General features: G+C 40.0%; 1 protein-coding gene and 1 long non-coding RNA gene across 12 annotated transcripts in view; one reads left to right on the top strand and one right to left on the bottom strand.

Annotated features, from left to right (window-relative positions):
• The window catches only part of PLCB1 (phospholipase C beta 1), a 415,710-nt gene extending 390,876 nt beyond the window's left edge, over window positions 1-24,834 (top strand). For 7 of the 10 annotated variants that reach the window (XM_080585528.1, XM_080585527.1, XM_080585533.1 and 4 more), the window contains one exon: window positions 21,526-24,834. In XM_080585528.1, the coding sequence (XP_080441654.1) occupies window positions 21,526-21,756 (231 nt within the window). In that variant the 3' untranslated portion in view covers window positions 21,757-24,834. Of the gene's footprint in view, window positions 1-14,057; window positions 14,116-21,525 lie in introns of all 10 variants that reach the window. The other 3 variants (XM_080585531.1, XM_080585529.1, XM_080585534.1) reach the window with 3 other exon arrangements.
• LOC308192236 overlaps window positions 1-27,983 on the bottom strand; it is a 74,053-nt gene that overhangs the window by 12,072 nt on the left and 33,998 nt on the right. The window contains exon 5 of one of the 2 annotated variants that reach the window (XR_013948668.1): window positions 5,999-6,110. This is a non-coding gene — a long non-coding RNA (uncharacterized lncRNA). Of the gene's footprint in view, window position 1; window positions 6,111-27,983 lie in introns of those variants that run through there. The other variant, XR_013948669.1, reaches the window with a different exon arrangement.

The following is a 27,983-nucleotide window of genomic DNA, read 5'->3' as shown; positions in this document are numbered from 1 at the left end:
TGAAACATTCCCCTTTTTATCAAGTAATGCTAATGTTGTTTTCATTTTACATGTCAAAACTTTGAGTCAGGAGCGTACACAATTTACTGCCTGGTGGTTCCTCTGAAATCTTTGAGCAATTACAGCCCTGATTATTATCTGCTAGCTGCATAATATGTCGCCACTGGCCATTACATTCTTTTTATGCCGGTAAAGCAATTTGTGGCTTCTTCAAATCATACCCCACCACATTGTCTGCCTGCCTGCTTTATTTATTGCCGCTTTTGCCCCACCTCAGCGCAGTGGTCAGGGGCTGTGTGTAGCAGCATGATTATATAAGCCATCTTCCTACAGCCCTTTGGGTCATCAGAATATCCTCTGTTCTCTGCTCACAGTAGCTGCAGTACTCACAGATCAGAAAACCAGGCACTGTTAAATGTCTCTCTGAAGAGGTAAAGATTGATGTGGGGGGAGATATAGGGGTAGGAATTGAGAGCATCTAAATGTAAAGAATGAGCTAGGGGAAAGATGTTGAAGGTGAGAATTCTGGGTACCTCTGAAGATCAAGCTTACCAAGAAGATAAATTTAGGATTTGTCATCTGGGACACCAGACTATGGGATAAAGAAAGAAAGGATTAACCAGGGTGTCAGAGCAGGAAGGAAAATTGGGGAAAAAAAAAAAAAAGAATTTATGAATGTGAATCAGTAAAGCAGGATTAGCAAAGCCTGAAGGGAAAGATTTAGAGGTAAGAGAGTGAGTTTTTCAGGGAGGAAGAACAGAAGACAAATGGGGAAAGGCAGTTAAAGCCTGGAAGAAAGATGCAAGTAGATTAAAGATATTTTTTTCCTTGCTTTATGGGAGGGCTAATGATTAGAACATGATGATAGAAGGAATTAGTATTTCAGGGATATCTCTGCTATCAGGAGACATGACTATGCATAAGTGAGCTTCCTGAAACCTCTTTAAGTATGGTCATGCCAGAGCTTTCACTGACATGGGGGTGACAATAAACCACACACCTTTGTCACTGAATCAGTGAATCCTGTTTGCTTTGTATTTTTATTTAATATTCTCTTTCTACTGCTGCCTTCTGCAATGTTTTGATATGTTTTGTTTCTCTTTGAGAACTGCCATAGCTTCTCAGTGAGGACTGTATTTGGTAACAAAACCAACCTTTCTGCTGCAGTTACCTGGATGCAAAGGATTTTGGTCAACTGCCAGGCAGGCAGTGTTTGCTTTTCTGCGTCTTGTGGCTCAACTCGCACACATGCTCAGGAGTAGAAGAAGCTTTCTCAAGAGTGCTGCAGCTCCACCCTGCTAGGGAACATCCTTGTGTGGCTTTTCACCATCACATACAAGGCCTTAATAATTGTTTTATAATTTATAGCCCTTCCTAATGATAACCAAGGCCGAGATTTTTGAGACTACACTTCCAGTCTGTGTGGTGCCAATGCTGGTGTTAGCAGTGCTGCACCTTCAGCAGTGGTGAAGGAGCATGTTTGCTATGATTGCTGCTCTCGTCCCTAGCCAGCAGCAATGTGTCAATTCCTTGTGCATCCTCAGGGGTTGTTTTATTAGCCTGCCTAGGGGGGGGTTGTTTGTTTTTTAAATGCACATATACTTCTATGAGCATGTACAGGTAAGAAAGAAGGAACCAGCTCTGTGTGTTTGATATGTATCTTGCAAAATAGAGATTTGCTTCTAGACTCTACTGAAATACAAATGCTAAATAAGTTTGATTTACAGCATGTGACTATAACTTGATTGGTCAGGCTTTTTATTTTTGTTTTGCTGTGGATCACCTGTTTCTGCCTATAGGGACACTAACATATTTTTCATGTATCTATACATATCATTATATACCTACAATTTATTTTAATGTTTCTACTATTGAAAAGTGTTTTTCTAACACTTTTTAAGAAGAATGCAGTTACTTCTAAATATTTTTTAGTTCTCTCATTTGATAAGGTCAGCTATTAAAGCTGCTAGGTGGGGCTTTGATTGCATGAATGTTGTTTTCCTCTTGGATACAGGCAAGGCAACTAAAAGCGTGTGTTTCCTGAGCATAGTTGTGACAAAAGAAAGTAGAGGACATAATGAATATGTTGGCACCTTGACAGTATTCAAAAGAGTGACTTAGTAGAGATGGCAACATTAAATTGGCAATTGTTCATTAAGGAACTGGGATTTCTTTGCTGTTTGTGTATAAGTGTCATGAGAATATTGATTTCTCTTCCTCGGGGATATTCTGTCTTCCTTTCCTGAAAAGCAGGAGGATAGAAATAGAGCTGAGCTGCCTTGAAACCACTCTGTGAACATTTTAAAAAAGAGAAGTGCTTAACTCTGTTCTCACCATACATCATCTACGTTTTAAACAATATGAGGCCAACTTCATGTCCCCTGCTTGGGTCAAATCAGGATATCTCGGGAGGATGGTGGGCAGCTGGGCAATCCAATTGCTCCTGCAAATGTTACCTCAGAGAAGAACCTCCTGTGGCAGCCACGTAACCAATTATAACACCTTGTCTGGTCCACTTTTAGTTATTCTTTCTTTTGCTTTGTCCTGCTCTCAGGAGTTCAGCCTCATAGACTGCGTACAGGGGAATGTGGTATTAGGGAAGCTGTGCATGCTGGAATTACCATTCAGTGTGTCCTACCTGTGCATGAAAACTGGGAAACAACATGGATCAGCACTAGGAACACAGGGAGCTCCAACCAGGGGGGAAGGAATCCACCCCACAGTTTCACTTGCTCTAAAGGAAATATGAGAATGATGGGAAGTTCTTTTTTCTTCCACTCCTTTCTGTCCCAAGCTCTCATGCTCTGAAGTGGCTGGGTAGGAGGAGGTCAGGTGGCACAGAAGGGAAGAGAAGAGTCAAGTTTTCATGCAGGCCATCAAGACGTATCTCAGCGCTCTCTCCCATACAAGAAACCAATGACTTTAGGCTGAACAAAACTAATGACCTTAGAGAATATTCATATGCAGGAGAGGTATGTAATTCTTATGAGTCATGAGAGTAGCTGTGCATAAATGTAGAGAAATGACCTAAATTCACAGCTTCATTCAGGAACTATCAGGAACTATCTGAATCCACTTAGTCATCTATAGCAGAAACTTTCATTTGATAATAGTGATTGATCTTTGTCAACAGCAGAAACCTAAGACATTTTTTTGAGGCAGAATAAGAGAATGTAAACTTAAAAGTCTGGTCTGAACATGCAGCTCTTTTTTTTCCATGCATCCCTTCCAAGCCAGGAAGGGATGGCTTGTGATAGCTCTGAAAAGAAAGACCAACAGTTACTGCTACACTTTCCTCATCCTTTAAGATCTTTCAGATAAACACTTAAGTGCATGATAGAGTTTTTCATTAGGCTTCAGCCATGTGTAGATGCTGTCTAGAATCAAGCTGGCATCTTTTCTAAACCTGGATTTTTGTAAGTCTTTTAATGCCTGTTACGTACATCTAGAATTATGTGTGGTGCAACGTCAGTCTGCATGCTTAATTACTGTATGGCCTGTGGGAATGATATTGCATGTGGTAGCTCACATTCTGACATCTTTATTTTCACAAAGTAGGTGTTAACGCCTGAATAAAACATACGGCTTGAAGCACATAGGGCAAATTATTTCACCAACTGCTGATACTGAAGGTTAGTGTTTCTAGAAACCATTAGTATATAGAATAGATTATCTCCTGATGTTCTTCTTGAGATTATTCAATACCAGGATATTCAGAAGTATCTTTTTGGCTCAGAGTCGTATTTTGCAGGGTTGCATAGGTCAGTGGGATCTCAGTGTAATATTTCTGTTCTCAGAGTGATCTTTTCTGCTGAAAAATCTGAAAGCCCAGATCAGGTTTTGGGAGTCAGTATTCCTGATAGGACTGATGGCCTTGGAAGCAATTAATTCTTTCCCTTTTCTTTTAGTAATACATCTTATATTGCTTAGCTTGGATCCTGCTGAAGTTGAGGTGTGATAGGTGTATGAGTCTGTAATGCTAAGTAGCATGGAAATTACAGAACCTCCTGGGAATGATAATTCGCTGTCAGTCTTTTCCTCAAAGACTCATTGTAATTCTGAGCAGGGGCTCATGCTCTCTGTGGCATAATGGAATAAACTCTGCAGTAACTTCTCCCCAGTTCCATGTCAGTGTTAATGTCTCCTCTTGGCCTGGAATACCCTTCATTCCCATCTGTATTCAGTCAGGCACTACTGTGGCTCACATTGGAAAATACTAGTTGATTGAAAATTAATTCAATTTTTAAGTTATTACTTGTTTTTTGTTCATTTGTTTTTTACTTTTTAGGTGATTTTTTTTTTTTAAGTCTCGAGTTAATTTCTTGTAATATCAGCTGCTCCTTAATGGCTGCTGCTCCCTCAAAGTAGATTCAGTTAAGTGATATAAACCATGTTTGAGGATTTGATCCAGGCCAAGATGATCAAGGTCATCTCTCTTGGCAGCTGCAGGAATTGATATAATGTGAAAAGGCAATAAGCTTGCTCAGAGATCTTTTAGGTGAAATAGGTGTCTGTCTTCCTGTACAAACACGAGTAAGGTGGAGCATATGCATTGCAAATATGAATGTTGCCTGCTAAGAAGTTGAGAGTGTCCTGTGCCCTGCTGTGTTCCTTTTTCAAAAGTTTTCTGGGCAAGTAAGCTTCACCACCCCTTCTTCCTAGTGTGGACAACTGTCAGAGGTCACCACCATGACAGTGTCCATTTTCATGTCCAGTTCTGTCAGTACCCAGAGATTTTTCAGCAGGTCTCTCCTTCAATAATATGCAGGAGATAGAAGAAAAAAAAAAAAAAAAGAAAAGAAAAAGACAAGTATCTCACCAAAGACCCTTTCTTTACCTGGGTCTGGTATGAATACTTCAGTAACGTGAATTTTTATAGAAAATCTCTGTTTATGCCAGTGAAATCAGTATTTTGATTTACGTAAAAATAGTCAGATGCCCTCTTATTTTTCCCATATTTTTGTGAGTATATGCATCCACAAACATACAGACGTGCCATAAGAGGATAGACTCAGTATTCACCTTGATTTCCCTCCTATAACAATTTAATGAGCATTTAGAGGAGCACGTTTAAAATAAACATGCATATAGTAGAGAACATCTTAGAGTGTCTTTTAACCAACTTACATGTCAGGATACTGACAGTAGGAAATCTCACAGTGGCTAGGCTGCATGTCAAAGAGTTTATCATTTTCCAAGCACAGAAATATAAATCACTACTGTCTGAGGATAAAGAGCTGTATTACACACAGAAAGGTAACTGCCCGATGCTCTGCCTTTTCTTACCAAGTAAGAGTATAATTAAGTGCAAGATACCAGAGACAGTAAGGTGTAACAGCTTGGTAGCTGTTGGTGTAGCACACAGAGAAGACTTAAGATAGCAACCTGTTTGTTTCGGTTTGTCTGACTTTAAAGAAGCATCGTTCTCAGGTATACTTTCTGATTACCTCCATCTGACATTCTTTCCAAGAGAGAATATTTCAGCTGCTTGTTCCTAATTTCTGTGGCAGGAAGACACCATTCAGCTGAATGTTCTCTGACTCCTCATGGATGCTGCAGGCATACAAGACTCAGGAAAAAATACCTATCAATTAATAGCTGCACTTTTAAAAATAATTCTAGTTCCCATCACTGCTGCCACTGAGGATAGCGGCTGCAGTCAGCAGCTGTGACTGATGTGGCAGTCCATGCTGTGTACCTCTGACAAATGCCAGCGTGAACCAGCTATAATGGTACAAATGCCAAGTTGTAGTTTCAGCACATCATTGCAGCAAAATATGTCCAGACAAGGGAACTTCTGTTTTAATAGGATCTATTCTGTAAAGACAGTAAGACGTAAAAGAGTGCTTTGAAGCCTTCTTTGAGAGCCTAGAGCCATAACAGCAAGTAGAAACTAAAACTGGTGACTTCTGATGTATAGATGTTCCTCTGCAACCAGCCTCCCTCTGTCTTCTAAAAAAGAGTAGCTAAACTAATTAAAATTCCCATCTACATTTACCTTGCACTTGTAAATGATCCTGTGGCAGAATCTTCTTAATCAGCTGTTCTTCAGGTTACATATGTTGCTGTCCTTCCTTTGCATTAATCACTGGAGTTCTTTTCTTTTTTGTCTGAAAACAGTCATACCGTATGATCAGAAAATGAATGCACTGAAAATGCAACACTGCGAATTGAACACGTGGATAACAGCTTGTGGCTTCGGTAGTCTGTGTTAACATGTGACAAGCAGAGAATAGTAAACTGAGAAAGAGTTCTCTTGTGAATTCAGTGCCCCCATTATCTCTCCTTCTTTATCCGAAGGGCTGAGGAAATCTTTTTTGTTAGCCAAGACTGCTTGGTGCTTTGGCTTAATTTTCACTGCATAATTTTAAATACAGATTGTGTCTACAGTGCTGCAATTAATAGATAGCCTAAAGACTTATTATTTTCAAACTAATTGATATGTAAGAAAGTTTAAATAACATGTGTTAATTTTTTTTTTTAGGAATAACTCTTGTAACTAACTCAGAATAATCTTATTGCTGTTATATAGAGTAGCATTTGACTTGCTTATCCACTCATCATTACTAAATCTAATGCTTGTCTGTAGTTCTATAGTTCTAAATCCATTTGCATTAGATGCAGAAAAGATGGTATTTTATAAGTCATTGTTCTAAAAGATTTTTTTGCAAGTAAACAATCTTAGTTATTTCTAATACTTGCCTACCATCATTTGGAATACTCCCCAAATTCAAAATCAGTCTCTGTTATCCTCAGTAAAATGTGTACTATACACGTTTTAAATAGAGCTTTAACCCAAGCAACAAGTGTTTTCAAAGTATACTGTTGCTTTCTCAAATAACTGAATCACTTTCCATGCGAGACATGTATTCTTCTAGTGTTCATTAAACTTATCTTCAACTAGACTGTGATCAGAACTGGCATGACAGAATACATTGTAAAGTTATAAGACCTCTCAAGAACTTCTTAATGCCTTTGGAAGATGTCAAGTACCGCAGTAATAATAAAATACAGATAGAGCATTAAGAAGATAAGTTCTTTTAATGGAAAGTGGTTTGGTTATACTGCCAATTCTTTTTCTTAAATAAGGTTTTGCACAGTACAAAACTTTTACAAGATAGAGGCTACCAACAGTGATACACACAAATGAAATCAGATTAAAAACAAATCAGAGCTCTAAGGAGGTCATGTTTTATATTTTGGTGGCATCTCAGTGGAAAAAAAAAGCAAAGGACTTAGTGAAGTTCCATGGGATTCATCTCAGTTCAAGCTTGACCCTCTGGTGAACTAAACTTGGATGAACTATATTAAGTTCAGAAGGAGAAAGGCCAGGGACCAAATCCAGCACACACTGATGTCAATAGAAAAGCTCACTCTTCCTGTAGTAGGCTTGAGAGCGGGAGGAGGCCCCGGTGTGGTCTCTGCACACTGAGACCTGTGGGAAAGGAAGGTACTGAAGGAACCGATTCCTCGTGGTGCTGGTACTTCGTCCACCTTTCTGGGGGCTGCTCTTTCTCATTGGGCCCATCATGCTGTTCTTGACTGGCTGTGCCTGAATCTTTCTATAAAGGATAGGACACCATGGACAAAAGGTACTTTGCGTCCTTCTCGAACCTGCAGCTTCACACTGTGCTCTAAAGGAAATGTTTTCTCTAATTAAGCATGGACTCTCCCTCTTCAGCCCATTCTCTTGAATACAGCAAGCTGTTACCAGTATGAAGGTATCACTGTCCAGTGTTAGTAAGTTGTGGCATTCCTTATTTTCCTGTACCTGCTGGCTATACCTTCTAGGGAATATATTCCTCTTCCTTGGCAAGAGGTCTGACTGCAAAAACAAAGTGTGCTGGTGGCAGTATCATTGACCAATCTGTTCAAGAGGACTTTAAGATGTCCAACTGCACTGCAAGGTGAAAAATATACCATAGAGCAGACTTCAACATGCAACTGCTCCTCTGTGTTTATGATTTGCATGTTTTCTATCAGCATAGCCCATTGAACATATTCCACCACTCTTGGGAACAGCTGACCTGAGGATCTCTGCTGGCTGGTTGGGCTGCAGCACGGTAAGGGCGGTAGTTGTTCACCCATACTAACTAAAAGAGGGGCAAAACACCTTCAGAGGCTTCCTTTCTTCACGGAGCTTAGGTGCTCGACAGAAACCCACATCAGGTTGCATGCAGAGAGAAAAAGATCAGTGGGTCTGGACATGAGAATGGCATCTGACCTTTTCCACAGGAATTTGTTGTCTCTACCTGTCTGTTGAAACAGGCCTGGATTTTAAGCAGCAACCTGGCCCTGTTTCCTAAACTCTTTCGTGTTTTGCAGCTACCTTCAGTTGCTAAGTCAAGGTAGTTGAAAATCCTGATCAGCTTTGGATCTCTGTTTGGGAAAGAGTGTGCACTTTGTGCTATTTAGTGCTGATGCTTCTTTCATTTGACCTGGTTAGTTTTTGCCTGTATTTAAACAGTTGCTGGTACTGTAAATCCAAAACCCATCAAAGTCAATCACCGTCTTCTTGTAAACATAAATGAACTTTGGCTTTGCCTCTTAACAGGAATGAAGCCAACCTACTCTGTGCAGCACTGGGACAAGCTTTTTGTTGTTTATCTAGCATTATGAGTTACCTTATATGTCAGTTTTTGCATTGCGGGATGCTTGCTAAACATCATTGAAATAAAGTTTTCTGCATGGCTCATTTAAACTTGATGGGTAATTAGAGAGTTGCCTGAGTTTGTGATAGTTAGTGTTAATATGACCTTTGAAAAAATGTTTAAATAAAAAACAACTGAACTGAAACATTAATCCCTTGAACTTAATCATGAGGATAGCTCCATTAACCTCCCTTTGCATAGTACTCCTTAATCCAGTAATAGCAGTACAGACAAGAAGAGGTATTTTTCCTTTTAAGTTCATTGTAGTATCAGAAAGTAAAAGCCTTCAGGCTATTTTTAATGAGGTTGAACCTCTGGGCAGTGCGGCTCTTACATTGAGCTGTAAAGTTTTAAGAGGTACAGTAAGAATTCCATACTAATTTTGCACCCCAAGTCAAAAAAAAAAAAAAGTAAAATGGTGTGCTGTGCAATATAGCATGAAACAATGAGAAGTGGTGGGTATATGGATGAAAAAAAGATGGAAGTAGAGAGAAATGAAGATAGCAGTAGTATATGGACATAGAGCAGCCATTACCAACATCAGACTTTGCATTCTTAACAGCAATGGTACAACTTAGTTTAATATTAATTATATAATGAATTTAAATCAAGTTCCAACTTTTTGTCATTGTTAAGCTCAGTCTCAGCTTCCCTTACACTGCCCTCTTGGAAGTAGAAAGGCCAAAGTACTAAACCATTATTCCTACAAGATGGAAAGTGAAGGACAGTAGCTGTGTGTCCACTGTTAAACTTCTGCTAGGCACATAGTAATGAGTGGTTTTGAATATTTTGCCTTCAAGAAGTAAAACACTTTGATTTTTTCTAATGTTTTTACTAACAAAACAAAAAATGAGAGCATTACAGTAATTCATTCTGAGATGGCTAAAATCATGGACAGCAGTTCAAAAATGTATAGATTATCCTGCCAAAACTTTTTTTTTGACAAATAAACTGTGAAAAAATGAATAAAAATAAAAAGTCACCTAACCCCACCTGTGAAGCAGAGTAGCAAAGTCAATATAAAACTCAGCTATGAGATGAAAATGTGCTTGTGTACTTCTGTTTTATTGCCTTCCCAAAGTGGTCTCCATCCAAGACATGAATAGCTGAGCTATCTTTCTTGGGTTGCTCTTCAAGCACCTAAGAAATTTCGTGTTTGGTCTTTAAGATGTTGCTTTCACCAAATTACAAGTATTTACGTTTATTAATCATTTGGTCAACACCTGCCTCAAGCTCTGGGTAGCAGAAAGCATATTTAAATTTCCAATTTTAGCACAATAGCTTAAAAGTTGAAAGCTTTTAGAGCACCTAAATGATTTGAGAGACTGTATCTTAATTTTCAAAATTAGCTAATTCTAATTTATTTTAAAAAATATTTACCGAACAGGTTAAGACATAGATAGCTAGAAAAGAATATGCTTATCATCCAGTCATTCATCCACTTAACCTCTAATTGTCTTCTGGGAAAGATAATATACACTGCCAAACTTCTGAACTGGCAAAGTGTGATACAGGTAATTTTCTTTTTAAAAAGTCCTTCGCATGTCAAATGAAGTTTTCCTTTTATTGGTATGTTTAGGGACATGTGGGTGTTAGAGCAGAACAGGCTACTTCACTGAAACAAAAGTTGCACACTACTCTCTCAAAAGAAAGTCTTAGCTTGTAATGTTTCATTTTTCTTGTCTTTCCACAACCTCATTTGAAGAAAGACAAACAGCGGTCAGAACTAGGGCTAATGATCAGAAATGATATCTGGATTTATTTGGCAGCGTGGCAGTTGCCCCACTGCCCTATTCCAAAGGAAGTGAAGAACATTGCTTGAATTGAGACATTGCAATAAATAGCAGAAATATTTGCCAGTGTTTGCCTAATGTTACTACCATATGCACATTTGACTGCATACATTTGTGTGTGTCTGATACCTCTGAGTTAGATCCTAAATAGATTTTTTTCATTAGGTTATGTTAGAGAATAATAGGTTGGTTGCTAAATTGGCTCATCGTTTGGGGAGATGCGTGTCTCTGCTAATAGTAAAGAGGAAGCTAGATTCACGTTGCTAGTGAGCTGGAAATATTTTGGAATAGCCTTCATTGTTACAAAGGATTACAGAGCTGCAATTACTTGAAAAGATTTTGGAAGAAACTTCTGAGGCTTTGATCTTTATTCAGAGAGTGCTTGCTTTCTAGTCTAAAAACATTCATTTTAACAGGATATTAACAGAAGGACTGACTGCTCAGTAGTTTTCCAAGCACACTTTTCAGTGAGGTTCCATCCTGCAGAGACTTTCTAATACGAAGAGGTATAGTCAATGCGCATTATAAGGCTTTATCAGCATGATTATTTTTGAACTAATGACGGCTTGCTTCTAAAACTCCTTGCAGTTCCCTGACAATAATCAACGACATGGAAATTATACTGAGCATATACCTTAAGAAGCATGCTATCTCAAGATGCACAGACTTCAGTGTGTGTTCAGAGCTTTTACTACTCTAAACAGGCTTGAGACCTTGGGCTGAGTAGGAGGGCAGAGCAGACTATCACAGCGAAAGGAGGTGCCAGACTTAATCATAGGATGCGTCTCTTCCTTTTCCATTGAGTAGCACAGGGATGCCTCTAGAGAGAGATAGAGAAATAAATTATTTATTTCCTTTTCATTTCATTGTTGTGTTTGAGAAGCAGTCTCTCTGCTCAGAGGGAATTTTCTGCAATACTGATGGGATTGCTAGAGATGTCCTGCCAAGAGTCAGACACAGGCTACGCTATAATTATCTGTTAGCAAGGTGGATGTGAGAGACTGAAAAGCACTTTGTTAAACTGTATTCAGAGTTCAGTTTAGGCAAGGATCCAAAAGATGTGGTGTGGGTTTCACCACTGTTTTTACAGGTCTGTATTTCATCAGCTCCTGAGCCCTTGCACAGGAGGCCTTAAGCACCTGAAGCTTTCTTGTCTTGTCTCTGTCCTCTTTCAAAAATAGCCAGAACCTTGCACTCTGCAGAACAGCACCACTTTTAGGCAAAACACATTATATAAGTGGCCCCATGGATTCCAGGACCCCCAGGAGACACCCTACTCAGCTGCTCTGGTGCTGCACAGCTCTGAGAGCCTCGTGTCCTCTGGTCCACCCGGGATTTGAAGTATTTCTGGACTATATTGTTGCTGTTATAACCTCCAGATGTCATTTAAAAGGAGTTTCCAAGGGACTGTTATGGCCTCTTGAGCTGAGAGTTGCAATACTGCTACTCTTTCAAGGCTTGTGCTATTGGACAGTCAGCTGCCTGTTTACGGGGTGCAACATGGAAATGAAAAAATCACCATCCGTAGAAGGTAATGGATGCACTGATGTTTTTCTTGCTTGTTTGTTTTGAAGACAGTACCCAAAATATGGACAGCATTTTTTAAGAAAGGACCAATTAAGAAGCTCCATTTGAGCTATGTCACTAAAGTTATTCATCCTGGATCCATCCCAATAAACTAAGGGCAGTATCTGTTGATAGATGAGACTTCAGTGGAATTTCTCTGGATTTATTGCATTGAAACAGAGCAGATTCTCTTCTGCTTACAGTGAAGTTAACTTTCTCCGGTGATAATGAAAAAGAGCAGAATCTAGCCCGAAAATACTATACATCTTCATGAAGAAGGGATTTTTTTCCCATTCATACCAGCTCAAATTATCTTTATTGATATGCATCATGAGATGCATAGGTCACATATTTATACAGTCAACAACAACAAAAAACACTTGACAGATTAAGAAAGCTTTTTATCCACAAAAAGAAACAGTTACACAAAATACTCATCAAAAAGAAGAATGATTCCAAATATACAGCTTACAAGGCACAGAGGAGGACTTTGCATGAGAATAAATTGCTGCCCTGCTGAAGAAATAGGAAACAAAGTTACTGTGAAGAAAATCCTCCCACAGAATTCAGTACAAGCTCTCTCTTTAAAGAAAACGCAAGAGATCTGAAATTACTAACAATAATATAACTGCCAGTAGGAAAAAGTCACCATTTTAGGCTTTTGCTGCAAGGAACTTCTCTAACTCAAAAGTTTTCATCAGCAGTACAGTGCAGGCATGTGTGTATATAATACATACATAATCTGGACACCGATAGACATCTCATCACTCAAACATTTACTTTTTAATTAGCTCTTGGAATAGATGTTGCTTTACTATACAGAAAGAAGATACGCGTTTCTTTATGAGAATGTTAAAACCTAGGAGCCTAGGTCCCAGGTTTCTTCGCAGTCCCATTGGTTTAATTGAAGTTGCAGTTAATAAAGGTGGAGACGCAGATTGATGAAGGCCCTAAGGTTACAGTCTAATGCCTTGAGACAGCAGATATTAAAGGACTCATTTATATGGGGACTTGTACATTGGGGAAAGTGCAGCAAATCACGTTTGCTTTAATAAGAAGAGACAGGAAGCTGAAACATGGAAGATAGCAGTCAGGGAATGTCAAATAGGGAGCATATGAAGAAGGGAAGATAGCACAATATACAGTTTCTAGATTCCTTGGCTTATAAAGGGCTTCAGGTGCTATATTGATTTTTTCAAGCGTGTGTTGGGGCAATTTCTAAAGTAGAGTATCTGGACGGTGAAACCTGTTGACATGGGAAACCAGGGGTGGGTCAGTCGAAAATACAGCTACCCCTGAGCAAGGGCCCATGATCTCAGTCAGGAGTGGCACTGAGACCATGCAGGACAAGATTAGCTTGCTGTCTTAGACCTTGTATGAAGGATTAGGAAGTTTTATGTGGAAGAAAAAGGGTTCAAGGTGGGGCTAACGGACAGAAAGTCCTGAAGTTGGTGTCACTTATATCTGTCGTGGTCTGAAAAGTAACCATTATTTGTAAAGGCAGTGGTGGGAGTGCAGCAAAACTGAGATGTCCTTGTCTGAGGACAGGAATCATTAATGGGAGCTTTCCACTCTGTGTAAAGACCACACCAGCTGTCATTTACCTAGTGCAATGCGTGTATCCGTGCTGTCTCTGTTACAGAGTGCCTTTAGGTTTTCTTTAACGATACCGTGCACCAGCATCATTTGAGATAAGGCCTCAGCTACCTAACAGCTTTCTTTCACATTTGGCTATATCGTCCTTGAGTTAAGCCCAAATGTTAACACAGTGGTATGTTCCTTTAAGCACTTGCTTACGGTTGCTGGGAGAAAGAGAAAATACTTTCCTTCAACTCTCCGTTGCCTTCTAATGAGCTCTGCACATGTAGCGATGTTAACTCTGCATCCCCAGCTCTGGCTTCCCAAGAAACTGCATTTCCCAGCTGCTTTCTTTGGGCCATTCTTCTACATGGCAGATGCAGGTATATCACTTTGGGGAAATGCCTGTAGAGGAGTCCTGGGTCTTCCCAAACCCATCAGCCTCACCTTGAGTCACCATTTTCTGCAGGCCCCATGGCACGCTGAGCCCCACGGAGGGACCGAGGCCGCAAGAGGCACCAGGACAAGTAAGCAGTGGTTACTCCTTTGTCTTCCCAGCAGAAATCTGCTTAGTGGAAGGAGTAACATGGTTCTTAATAAGAAAGTCCTCCTGTTTCCAATTAAACAAAAATTGCTGCCTATAAATCACTTGATCCCTGCGCTCTGTTCCTCAATTTCACTCTCCCTGTTATTGAGCCTCCATCTGCTTTTAACAATTCTTGCTACTCATATGTCTTTTAATGCTGTATCCCTCCAGAATGGCTTTCTAATTAAGTAAGCTCGGAAAATGAAAAGCTGCAGAACAGCAGCTTGCTTGTTCTCTGTACCCTTAATCCAGGAGTCCTGTATGCGCTCTTTTGGAAGCTAAATTGAGGTCACTGACATTATGCATATTTGTTGTCTGATGCAGTCTTAAAAGCCCCAAATCCTCTATTCAAAATTATCTTTAGGCATATGGGTCAAGCATTTGCAGGAAGAAAAACAATATTTGGAGCTTTAGCAGATTTAGAGAAACGGGGGAGGAGTGAGAAAGGGCCTGCAATCTCAGACCAGTATTTCTGTTGCAGTATGCTTTCACTGACCAGTGAAGACATCAGTGTCACCGGTGTTAACAAAATAAATAGTTAGTTCCAATGATATGTGAAAAGGAAAATGGGAGCTATGCTAAACAGAAATGTCCTGTAGAGGTTGCAGTCACCCTTTTGCAACGAATCATGTAGAGACTGGTTATTAATTCTTGTCAGAATGCATCCTGATGAAATTGCATAGAAGAAATTAATGCAGTTGAGATTATCATCAAAAAAAAAAAAAGAACAGGTAGTATTTCTGTGCCACTAAATCTCATACTGCATGTTGGTAGTGCCACAGAAATTATAGATACAAATCAGTTTCAAAGTGCAACTGGTAAACAAATGTAGTAACCATGTACCAAAAAAGTCATTTGTTTTGACATTTTTATACTCTCAACCTCAAGGGGAAATAATGCTAATTACGATTTTTTCACGTTTGGATTTAGAATTCAAAAATCATTAAAATCTTTTCAAAAGCTTGAGAATAAAGGGTTTCCTTTGGGAAAGTCAGACATTGCTGGAGATACTGAACTGTTTAGTCCTCAGCGTGCATTTTATCTTGATTGTTAAGCCAGGTAATGTTGATTATTTTTCGTTCATAATTCCTTCATCATTCACAGCTAGAAAGAGCATGATCAGGGTAAGAAAATATTTATGAATAATGCAAAATAAGGTAAATTAAAAAGAAAGGCTAAAAGGAGCACAAAACTCAGAAAATTGGCCTTACAGAAAAATTGCAAGCAGTATGGAAAATCTGAGACTAAGAAAAGTTTATTTTGAGTCATACTAAATATTTTTCATTGGAAGAACTTCATCAAAACAAATATGGCCTTCATGAATGTTTTTGATTTAACAAAATCGCATTTGGTGGATTATTTTTTTCCACCAAAATGTTTAACCAGTTGTATTTTAGACATAACTTTCTCAAAACATTTTTAAGATTAGTTCTTCAGGTGCTTTTCAGGTAGTGACCTTTCCATTATTTTGAGTTGAAAATATATTTTTTAAAAATGTGTGATCTGGATGAATCTCAGTCCTTGTGTGATAGTGGGTTGGTTTTACGTTAGGTAACTGCCTCAGGGATGGGATCTTACATCAGGGGAATGATACTATGTGGTCACTGCTGCGCAGACCAAGCGTGCAATCTACCAAGTTGTACGGGGAAGGAAGAGAAGGGAAAATAGTCTGGAAATCACTGTGTTTACTAACTTCCGAAATGCCCCTTTTGAGGTGCAATGGGAAGGAGCAGCAATACTCATGTTAACAACTTCAAAGTATTCAAACTTCCTGCTGTGACAGGAGGGTGAGAGGTTGGAAATGGTTTCCCCCACAATTTCCCTTAGGCTGTCAAGGTAGAGGTCGGAGGTCGGATGGAAGTGGTGCTGCCTGTCAGCCAGCTGTGTGTCAGTCTGTTGTCTTCAAGCCATTGAGGCTGGCTGTGGGGAAGATGTAATAGACTTTCACATGACCCTGGCAACTGCATCAGCCCACAGATGCATTCCCAAATTTGTTGTGTGTGTGATTCTTGTATAGATGCTCCAATTACAACAGGATTGGGAACTCTTTGGGTCTCCATGACCACACACATACTCACTGGAGACAGCTGGGGTCAAATTTTAGTCCACTGGTTTTATTTACTGCACACAGTAAGGTCTTTGCTCCTGCCAGCTGCAATCCTAGATCCAGTTGCCCAAAACCAGAAATATTTGTGCTTGTGCAGATAACTGCTTCCCATGGGTTGAGCTACCGCAAAGGTTTTCTTAACTTTCCTCCACACCTGAAAGTTCTTGGTAGCTTGTTATTAGATTCTTATACCTAATTATCCCAGCTTGTTTGCTTTTCCACAGGGGATGAGGGATGAGATCTATTTCAGGTAGTGAGAAAAGAGGAGCTCAGTATTCTAAGCTTAAAATTAATGGCAAGATAGTATCAAGTACCCTAAATGTGGAGTAATTAAAGATTAAGGGGTTCAATATATTTATTTTCTAATTTTCCAAGTTCTTTTAACCAAAACACTCTACGTGAACTTCAGCACTCCTGGTGACTTGTGTTGGCAGCACGTTGCATTTTTCATGTGATCATTTTATTTTTGTTCTTGGTAGAAACAGAAGTTCATTAGATCACGTTGCAAGTATTCAGAAGTCTAGAGGGGATTGATTGGGATACTCTGAAACCACAATTTCTGCTTCTGTAATTCTTTATTGATCAAAGTTACTGTTTTTAATCCTATGGTCACTATTTTAATGCTGTTATTTTGGTATGCTTAATAATAATAGCTAGGTATAAGTGCTAGAAAGAGCTTTCATAATACCATCTGTTTCCTTCCCTGAGTGCATTTTCCTTGCTTTAAGCTGAATGGCCATACTCACTTTCACCTCCCACATTCCAAGGAAGTGTTGCTGAGGCTTTTCTCTGAATGATGACCCTTTTTGGAAAGCAGTTGTAGCCAAGGATGCCAAAGAGCCCTTTGAAATAAAAGGGAATGTGAGCCGATCAGCTGGGCAGCTGGCTGGCCGCCAGGAGCTCTGCTCGCTGAAGCACAGGCTTAGTCATGTAAAGCCCCGCGCATTTGCCGTCCATGTGGCTAGCTGCTGTGTTGGTTGGAGCTGAGGTTCAAAGGCTGCAGATTTTGTTATTCCGGGGCACAGAGGCGCAGGAGCCCAGGCCCATCAGCCACCTGTGCTGCCCAATGCCTGGCTAAAGTCAAAAGGGACCCTCTGGCACGGGCTGCCTGAGGGAACCCTTGTGGGGTACAGGTAACAGAGGCAGGACAGTTGTAATCAAAGCCTCAGCATACCTACTGTGATCTGGAGCGGTGGTGCATATAATCACAAACTGTACAAGTTCCATGAAGGACGACTTGGTGTCCCCATTGTCCACAGACAGTTTCAGGCCTGTCATGATGGGTGTAAAGTTTGATAAACAGTCATATAGAGTGGAGAAGAGCCCCTTTCTAACCAGATGCAGCTGAGGATGGCATATCATGAACTTTATCCCTATCCCTGCCTAAGTTTAATCTCTCTGCTTTCGTCTGTAATTTGGGGGTAACAAAACTGATACATAACCATTTTGTAAAGCTGGTGTAAGCATCAACTGATTGTTTTTTCTTTTTTAACTAGCACCATTTGGTAAGAAAAAAAAGGGTAGGTAGATAGAAATGTACATGCAAGAGTTAAAGCTTATGGCCACAGCCTTCAAGAGTGTAACGTATTCATCTCATATCCCCAAGGACTCCACTGCAAGCATGTAATGACAGCTCCAAATTTTAAAGTATTAGGTAATTGCCTGTAAATTAAATACATGGGAATGTGATTTACCTGAACAAGAAATAATGTTTCCAACCTCCACAAGATTGATCACAGGTTACATTGATCAGTACGGGTTTTTTTGTTGGGGTTTAAAGAGAGGCCAGAGGATCAGTAAGAGGGCAAGTAGTGAGCTAACACAAGGAGGAAGGTTGTTATGTGTTAATGGAATAGTGGTCTAGATAACAATCTGCCCATCTAATCATTAGTCTCATCTTCCCCTCCTTGTCAGGCACTAAAATCCTAAAAGCAGTTGTACGTCACCTTGCTTAGTAGCTACAGAGCAGAGAAATGCAGATAGGTGGACTTGCAATGGGAAGCAACCCAAGTGGACAGCAAACTGAACAGTAAGAGCACACTGGACCAGAGGCTGGTGGGGTGCTGGTTGTGCAGAGGGCTTTTTATATACACACCCACACGCCCACTTGCCCTTTGCCGCCTATTCAGTTTGTGCGTTATCGGTCCAAGAGTCTTCAGTGCGCAGCAGGACAGGATTACAGGGATACTTTAAGCAGCTGGGTGGCCAGCAGCAAAAGGCTACATGTACTTCTAGGCAACACCAGCCCATTTCAGCTGGTGTTTCATAATGGTACCTGGCGTGGCACTTTGTCACAGAGTCAGAAAGACGAATAAAAGATGTACAAGACTACTGCTACTAATGGGAGGACAACCTCCCATTCATGCATGAACAGTCATCTCCCTGTAGAGCCACAAAATATCATTATCGTTGTCTGATAAAAGGACACTGAGACTTAAAAAACAGCTAGGTTTTTCGAGTCAGGTTTTAAGCAAGCAACTTGTTTCTTTAACCCTGACCCACAGCTGTTTGCCAGTGTTGTTAGGGGCTGGTGGTTTAAGGCAAAACACATGGCTAAAGCATTGTGAGTGATGCAGGTTTGCAACCTCCGGGCTCACTGAAAAGGACCTCAGTGAGGTCTGGCAGTGGGATGGCTGTGGTGTGCCCAGCCTCACCCGTTGTGCTCTTCTTTGCAGCTGAGTCCTGTGTGATAGCTTGGGAGTCAGGGAATGGGCTCTGAGGTGCTTGTTTGAAGCTGAGCAGGGGGAAAGACTGATGATGCCTTTAAAATCAAAAAACCCCTCATTTTTACACACTGTTACAGTTTTAATCAACCCTCCTTGTCTACTGTCTGCTCCTTCTCAACTAACTTCAACCTTTTCATGATTAGATATCTATATAGACTGTCTCTGGAGACACTGAAGAGAGAGAGGTAGCTCCAGATTGATGTCATTTCTATTAAACACTCGACTTAGGGGGGATTATCCGCTGGAGGCACTTAGGAGGTGAATATTAGGCTCAACTGCTTTATAACAACATGCTTATGGTTGCACTGGGTTCAGAAAAGGTTCTGTTTCTGAGGGATTTCAATTATTTCTATTGCTTTTGAACCTAATTAAGCAAATCAAGGTTCTGAAGGAAGTTGAGAGCCAGGAGATTTTCTTTGACTTTGGATTTTACATGCATCTTTCTATACCAGAAATGCCCAAAATGTACAAGTTCAGTTCCTCCATATACAACAATGAGGTGGGGGGTAGAGCAGCCCTTCATCCCCACCTCTGGCTCAGATGTTCCTGTGTAAAGAATTTAATGTCCTTACATAAAGCCTCGTCTTCCAGTGCTCTAGAGCCTTTCCCTTCACTCTTAGATTAAAAAAAAAAAATAGTGTGCAGGGCTGCCTGTCCCTAGAGCAGCTTCAGCTAGGTGGTGCCTGGCGGGGGGGGAGTGCTTGGACACTGTGTTCCCATGGATTGCGGTGGGCAATGAGGGACAATCAGCATAGTTTGTGTTTTTTTTCCTGCCAACCATGCTTACAGCATGGTTTCTCTCTCTCTGATAACACATTACTGTTGGAAGAGTTATCATAACAGAGACAAAAGGAATATCCCTTCAAAATATCTAGACATAAAGCCAAAAAACAAGAGTTCAAAAGAAGAGTACCGTGTGAAAGAAGGGTACTATGGTACTGATTGAATAACTGTTGGCACAAACGTGTATTTTAGCGGCATGGTGTATTTAATGCAACCATTTATGCCCCAGACTTGTTGGTGTTTATCAGCAATGTGATGCCAAGGTAGGAAATGGAGGCTGGAACAGCAGGAAGATTGCCAAAAACAAGGCAGGGAATGAGCTTTAGAAGAAAAAAAAAACAAAACGAAAAGGCTAGATCATAGATACTGAGGAAGAAAAGCTGCAAAATTTGTCTAATGTAGATCTAGACCAGGTGAGCTAAGGACATTGATCTGCACATCAGGAGAAAGGAGAAGAGGCCTCACAAAAAAAAAGTCAGAGATGCGGGATGAAAACCAGGATGAAAGCACAGGGAATGGCATTGGAAGGGTTCAGAGGGAGGTGTAGCGGTAAAGTCACATGCTGTGGACAGGAGATGGATGGTAAGAGTAGCGTGTGTAGGTCCTAATGTTTGAGTAAAAATTTGTATTACCAGGTGAGATCCATCACAGTGGGGTGAATACTTGAAATTAGATTGACTAGACTTAAGCATAGAGCTGAAAAATCAGAATTCATAGCATCTTTATACATTCCTGAAAAAATACAGCTCAAAATACAATTGTCTAAGAAACTATTGCAAAACTGCTGCAGCTACAGTTAGCAGAATCTGACTCCCTCTTTTTAAGGTAGGTGGATGGGTGGATGGATGGACGGACAGAGCGCTAGCAGTATTTGGCTTTGGAACTCAACCCTTTTGCTTCCTGCCATGTTCAGATCGGTCATGACGAAAAAATTGGCTTTGTCTTCAGTTGAAACTTCCATATGCATTAACGCTTTTTAAAGAATGGATCATGCAGATCCTTATATGGGCACTAAAAACAAAGGCTAATTGAGTAAATACTGGGAAAGGGCCCACAGCTTCCTGAAGACTGATAGCCAGATTTCTTTCTGCATGCCTTTTGCATCCTGTTGATGATATGACACTTTTTCCCTAGTAATGTCCAAGACACATACTACATCAATCAGATAATGTAACTTTCCATGATCTAGCCCTAAAAAATGTAATTTAACTTTTTTCCCCTCTCTCTCTGACTCTCTTTGACAACTGAGTTTTTCCTAATGGTTTCTCCAACCCAAGAAATTTGGCACAAGTTATTATATTGTTCTCTGAGCAATGTTTGTGGTGTGATTAATGTGTGATTTGCTACCTGAAGCTTAATTAAGGCCGTGATCTTTCAAAGGCTTATCCGTGATCCTTACTATACCTGAATGAGTTGTGAAAGCCAGTGGGACTGTGGGCACTAATACAGCTAAACCACGAGTGTTTTAAGGATTTGGGTAGCCAAGCACGATACCCAAAACCGGCCTTATGCACAAAGGGCTGCACTTTCCTTCAGCTTTGCAATGGCTGCATGGTTATTAATGGGCATATTATAATTGTGGTGCTAATATGGAAAAGAAAGGAATATATTTTTGAATCATGCAGAAATGATTTATTAATTTCCCTCCCCGCCCCTCATGTGGTACTTTCCCCAGCTGTATCTAAGGTAAGTCACATCAGATACAACTGAAGACAGCTTGTTTGTTTTGTTGCAGTTGCAGGTGGAACTTGATCAGGAATATCAAGACAAATTCAAAAGACTGCCTTTGGAAATTCTGGAGTTTGTACAGGAAGCCATGAAAGGGAAAATCAGTGAAGATGGAGACCACAGTTCTGCCCCCTCTTCCCTGGCATCTGACAGTGGAAAATCAAATCATAAACCTCTGCAAAGTGAAGAGGAATTGGAAGAAGATAATTCAGAAAAAGTGTTTGATACTACTTTTTAACTGCCCAAGCAACAATCAGTGCGCGAGGGCGCACCACTCCCCAGCTGCCTGGCTCTGCTTTCCCAAAGTGAGCTGCCACTGAAGTGCTTCGGAAGGCAGGAGGAATCTGCATTCAAGTGCACATTTCCCAAAAGGAACGTTTTATAAAGTATTGTGCAAAGGTCTTCATTCTCATTCTTCATCTTATTATTATGCTAAAGCTTAGTGCAGTTGTAATGGGAAAATTAATATGTTAATCATTCTCTCTCTCTTTTTTTTTTTTTTGGCCAATTTTCAATGGGTAATTTTCTGGCCATGTTCACTGTTAAGAATGTTTAATGAAGACCAGTGTATTGAACAGAGACAAATGTGTGCAGATTTCCTTTTGAAGTGCCAGCGCAAAGTGCTCCAAACTAATACAGATCCTAGAGAATATTATAACAGTACTTAATTGTATTTGTTTCCTACTTTATAACTGCACCTTGACAGCTGTACCATCATTTTACATTTGCACTGAAACATTTAATCCTTTTTAGCTTTGCAAGCACTGGTGGCTTGCTGTCTTGATATCATGTTTATCACGTGGAAAGAAATATATTTGCTGCTGAAAATTCTTGGAACTGTGGAGACGAGAGAAAAACAAAGAGAAGAAATTTGCCTGGAGATTGTCAGTGTCTGTGTACGTCTGTGTTTGTTACACTGTGTGAGTGCATATATGTTTGTATATATATATATGTGCACACACACATCTGTCTATATACACACATGGCACGTTTCTGTTTGAAGTCAGCATGGTCTGTTGGCCAAATGAGAAGTTTCAGGGATACGTGAATAGAGAGTCTTTATGAAAGCTAACATCTGGGTTATACTGATATAAAATAGTCATTGAATCATGAAATTCTTTTTGTGGTGTTAGTGTTGTAAATCAAAGTAGTTTTAGAATATAAATTTGATATATATTTTGCAGACACAAAAGTATTGATTTTAAGTATCATATTTTAAGCTTACTGAATTTGATAGGATTATAAAATGTTTAGGACTACAGTATTTGAAATTTAACAGAATCTTCCATTATTTTTAAGACTGAGGTTCAGTTTTACTAAGGTCTGAAATTTAAAAGCAAAATATAAAAACCTGATCACTGTTATTTAAAAATGTATATTAATCCGTTTAACTGACTTCTTAATGTAAGAACAATCAAAGTTAATGTACTGTATGATATGCATGAGAGAAGTAACAGCACATTTTCAGAAATTTATATCAAACAACAGAGAGACTTCAGGAAAGTCAGCATATTTGGAAAGGTAAAGAAACGCTATTCTCTGGCATCCGATATTAACAGAAGTAGGAGTTATAAAACATTACAGATGGATTCTTATTTGTCCCCAAGCCAGTGCATGATGCTAAAGGCTTTTCCCTCAGCCGTGTAGCAAAAAAGTGTATTACGGCAAAAAACAGATTTGCATGGAGCGGCTTGATCCTGCAAATTCCCATCGACAACTTAACACTGCGCACCACTGGGCTCAGTGGAACTATTTGGGGTAATAATGTTCACACACATTTGCAAGATTGGGGCCTTACTTTGTATTCAAAAGCAAACAGAGAAAGAAGTCAATTAGGTAGAAAGGCATTTTAATACATTATAACAGTTAAGTTACTTTACCTCCTTTCCCTCAGGATTTTAGTACTTTAAAGGAACTTATTTTATTTAAATTTAAGCAATAAAATACAAATCAAGCTTAAAATTTCAGTTAAATAATTGTGTATATATATAAGTTCAAATCATAGACGAACAGTATTTTGATGTTTCTTTTTAAATTCAGAGCAGAAAGAAAATTGCACATTGTTTGAAGATCATATTTTGGATTAAAACTATTCTGATTGATGATGATGAAATTAATGAGCATAAAATTCAAAAATCTAATTTCCATCTTAATACTAGAGAAGGTGAATCCTCTGTAAATCTTTATTTTGCACTTTGAAATCAAGCTTAATCGTTCATGGAAAATGAAGAGTCAAGATGTAATGCTGCATTTTATAAAGTAAAAATGACATACTGTCTAAATTATTAAAAGAATAAACTGATAGCACTCTTCACAATAAAACTGAAGACTATTGCATTATAGAACTCATTGTACAGTGCAGGCTTTTAGGTAAAATCTTAGCTCCTTTGAATTTCAGTGCTACATTCCCATGGACTTCAGCGGAGCCAGGACTTCACCACAGTCTTCGAAGAAAGTTGGGGAAATACCAATTAACCTTTTATTTATATTTAAAAAAAGAAAAAAAAAGAAAAAAAACCTTCTGGTTGGATTAAGTATACTATCAGCTGTAGTCATTTTACAGTACGTTTGTATTTGACCATTTACTGTACTCACATTTTTTTATATCTGTACAGTGCCACTTTCTGCAGGTGTAAGGTAGTGTGTAATACTGTACATCTTGCATTGTTCGAACTATTTCAGTGAAACAGATATCATTTAATATTGATATTACTTGAACTAGAGTAAGATAATGAAAAAGGGTCTTTATGATGTGCAAGTCTTGTGCCTTTTATGTATTTGCCTTGTTCCGTGTTGAATGTGTGGAAATGCTGTATCGTGGACTTTCTGCTGTATAGAATAGAGCTGTCTATATTAAACTAGGTCGTGCACTTCAGATATCTTTACACTACTGAAAATAGCTTGTTTTTGGCAGTATAAACAGAATTTTAAAAATTCTAATGAAGGCCAGACATTTTAGATTTAACATGTTCATAATTATGTTAATTAATGCTCATGTAGTAACTAAACATTCACTGAAAGATAACTAAAGGGACATCATTGCTTGCCTTTTTTTGAAATCAGTGTTGCTCTTGTACATTGTATTAATAGTGTCTGTGATTGATTAGTCCTTGATGATTTGCTTTCAAAGTAGGATGAAATATTTCAGTTAACTTGTACATATTTTTTGGTTCTTCAATCTATGATTGTTTCAGAGGCATAATTCACATTTTTGTAAAAATTCTATGCAATTTTGTGGCATGATGTTTCTTCCACTTGTAATTTTATGTGCTTACATTACAGATCCAAAGGACAAATAAAAATTTCTTAACACAAAGTGGTTGTTCTCTCTGTTCATTGACTCTATAGTGGAAGTTGACTCAGGAGACCTTCCTGACCTCAGTGGCCTTACACCGAGCCCTCTGATCTCAAAAAGGGCAGTGGCACAAGAAGCCAATGAGTTTTCCCTGCAGGCTCTTGTGCTCACTACAATAAGAACAAGAAATTGTACATGTGAGGACATCCTCTGCCCCTCCCAGGGAAAACATGTATTTGCTGCTGTTCTGAAAAAAATGGAAAACAGAAGAAGTGCATGGCAGCTAACAAACCGATAAGAGTATTTATTGGTTTACAAGACAGGCTGTTATAGGACAACAACTGCAAGATTTTCAGCCATACCTGTAAACTACCTCAACAAATTATAGCAGCCTTACTTCTTTCCATTGCCCCAGCTGTTTCACTAATCATCTATGCAATTATATATGTGCTGTGAAATGTACCTTTGCAGGGGCCATTGAGACCATTGGAAAATGAATCTATTCCTTTGGCTTTTGACTTTCCTTTCCCCGTTTAATTTACGAGGTAAAAAATTATCATCTCTGGGAGAAGAGATAAGCAGGTATATTAATCCAGTGTACTAAGGGATATACCTATTAAAATAAATAGTCTCCAAGGCAGTTAGATTCAAATTGCTCACTCAGAAAGGTTTGGGGAAATGGGGTCTGAAGAGAGGAATGGACATGGTGCAGCGTAAAAGCAGAAAAGAAGGGAGGAATAGAGCTGAATATCAAGACCATTAATTTGACACAAGAGAGTAAGAAAATGAAAGAAATGGAGGTGGAACACTGCAAAAGAAAAGAAAAAGGGGTGCGTTTCCTTCCTGAGGAAGGAATAGCGGGATGTGAAACCATCAAGAATGGGGTTTTGCAGAGGCTTTGTCATGTAGTGAGGCGGGAGAGTGGAGGAAGACAGGAATGCATCGCGGATGAGTGGGGTCAGGGAGCAGTGTGGTGAGAAGACTTTCAGGAGGATGAGGGGGAGACCCCAATAACGAGGAGGACGGACAGTGACAGCAAGTACAGCAGGAGAAGCCAGGAGGCCATGGGAAGGATTGGGAAATAACCCCGGACTCCCGTGGGGCTCAGCAAGGCAGGATTCTCACAGTCAGCCGAGCAGACGTCCCCAGCACTTGTTGTACTTGGGCCACAGGAGACTGACTTGGCTGCTGAGGAGAGAGGGTGGCAAGCTTAGATGTGTGGAAGAGCTATTTGGAGGCCAACCAAGGGGACAATGGTGTCACAGAGGCCAGGCAGCAGGGGCAGAGCTGTGTGCTCTCGTGCAGCTGCGGATGCTAGGCAAAGCAAGCCTTGCTGAGGCTTCAAGTGGGCTCTGCAAACCCATCAAGAAGCCACCAAGATTCAGCTGCAAACCTCAGGTCACCATTTCTTACTGACAGATTGGGCTTCAGTGACTGCATGTGGCTTGTTTGGGCTCTCATTCAAAGACCTCTTGCTTACCCCAGTAACTGTAGAGGGAGTAGAAGAACCTAACTCTGCATCTGATTTTCACTTCTGACACCAGGCATCAGGGAACCAGGCAGTGTTACTTAATTTGGAAACAGATAAATCCTCTCCTGGATTTAGCCCTAATCATACACAGAAGACACCTGAAAGCTAGGTGAGACTACGTCTGTGATCCTGTCATTTCCCACAGAGTTGAAACAATACTGACCTCCTTACCCAGCCCTGCCCAGAAGTGGAGCATCCCTAAATGCGCACAGCAGGACTTGCTTGGCCATCATTAGACCTAGTTTTGCCCCAGGGTCAGGGCCCTGGCCTTGTTCTCTTCTTAAAAGGCTCAGCAAGAGAATGAGGATTTCCTATGCGATGAAGGAACAGCTACTTGGCAAAAGGGTCAGTGCAGGAAATTAAAGCCATGTGCAAAAAGCAGTTGGTGATGGTCACTGGCAAAGTTAAAGAAGCTGACTGCAGAAATGTGTGCTGGAATTAAAAAAAGGTCCTCTAAAGAGAGAAGCTCTCCAGTAGTGTGCACTGGTAGGACAGTCAGCAGGAGAAAAGACATGAGGTTTGTGCTGCTTTCCACAATGTAGTTATATTGCAATTCTTCTAAGTGTGTGCGGTTCCTGAGTTCATCAGGATTGGAATCGTGGGAATAGCATCCTAAGAAAGATGGATGTCAGAAAAAAATAAAAAGGAAGAAATTGAAAATCCAAGCGTTCAGCTTGCAAACAGTAAAGAGGAAAGGAGGGGAGGTAACACATTGCCTATTGTATAACTGAAATGATTTTAAAGGCTTGGGTTTTGTGGAATGGTGGGCTACGAAATGTGGGGAGGAGAGCATGCTGTGCCTCGTGGTGAGGGGTGCCAATCACCTTGGCTGGAGCCTGCCAGAGCAGGTAGAAGGACTTTAGGTAGCAAGGGAGGTGCAAAGCTCTAATTAGAAACAAATGGAAGCCAACCTGACAAATGCAAAGAGATTTATATAACCTGCTACTGTATCAATGGTGCAAGCCTAGCTAATGAGCAGGAGAGGTTTCATTGCTGAAAACTGTAATGTAATTAGTGTTTCTGAACTGCAGTGGGATAACTTGCATGCTCAAATACATGGATATAGCCTCTGTAACAGGGATCAAAGCAGGGGTTTTTTTGGTTTTTTTTTGTTTGTTTGTTTTTTAATGAAATAAACAAGCTTTGTTCTACTCTTAGGTAACATTGCATGTTTAGTTAGTAAGTGGCGCTGCATTCATCTGCTCTGCTAGTAGCAGCAGCAGCATGTGCCCTGGAGTTGAGAGAACTGCAAGCAGAGTGGATGACTTGCTTTCATCTGGGTGAGAGGTTAAAAGTGTTAAATACGCTGTGCAAGTTTTGTGTCTGGATTTTCAGGAAGGTGCAGAGAAAAGTTCTGCCAGTGCTGTATATTGACAGCTGAAAGTTAGGCTTTCATGGGAAAACCACTAGAAGTTGAGGAGCGCTTGAGCCTCCTGGAAGCATGACAAGAACTGGAAGCTGTACACAAGCATGTTAGAGGCAAGGCACAATATTCTTTCTTTTTTCTCCTTCTGTATAAACTCACCAGAGGTGATTAATTGTAAGTACTGAAAGCAAAGGTGGCTGTTGAGCTGCAGAGGACTGTGCCATATTACGTTACTTGCATCATGCAGTCCGTGTAGGCACAGCAGAGAGGAGG

The sequence above is a fragment of the Anser brachyrhynchus genome, assembly GCF_964034855.1.
Source record: "Anser brachyrhynchus genome assembly, chromosome: 3".
NCBI lineage: Eukaryota > Metazoa > Chordata > Aves > Anseriformes > Anatidae > Anser > Anser brachyrhynchus.
This window is presented reverse-complemented; position numbering and strand designations above follow the sequence as displayed.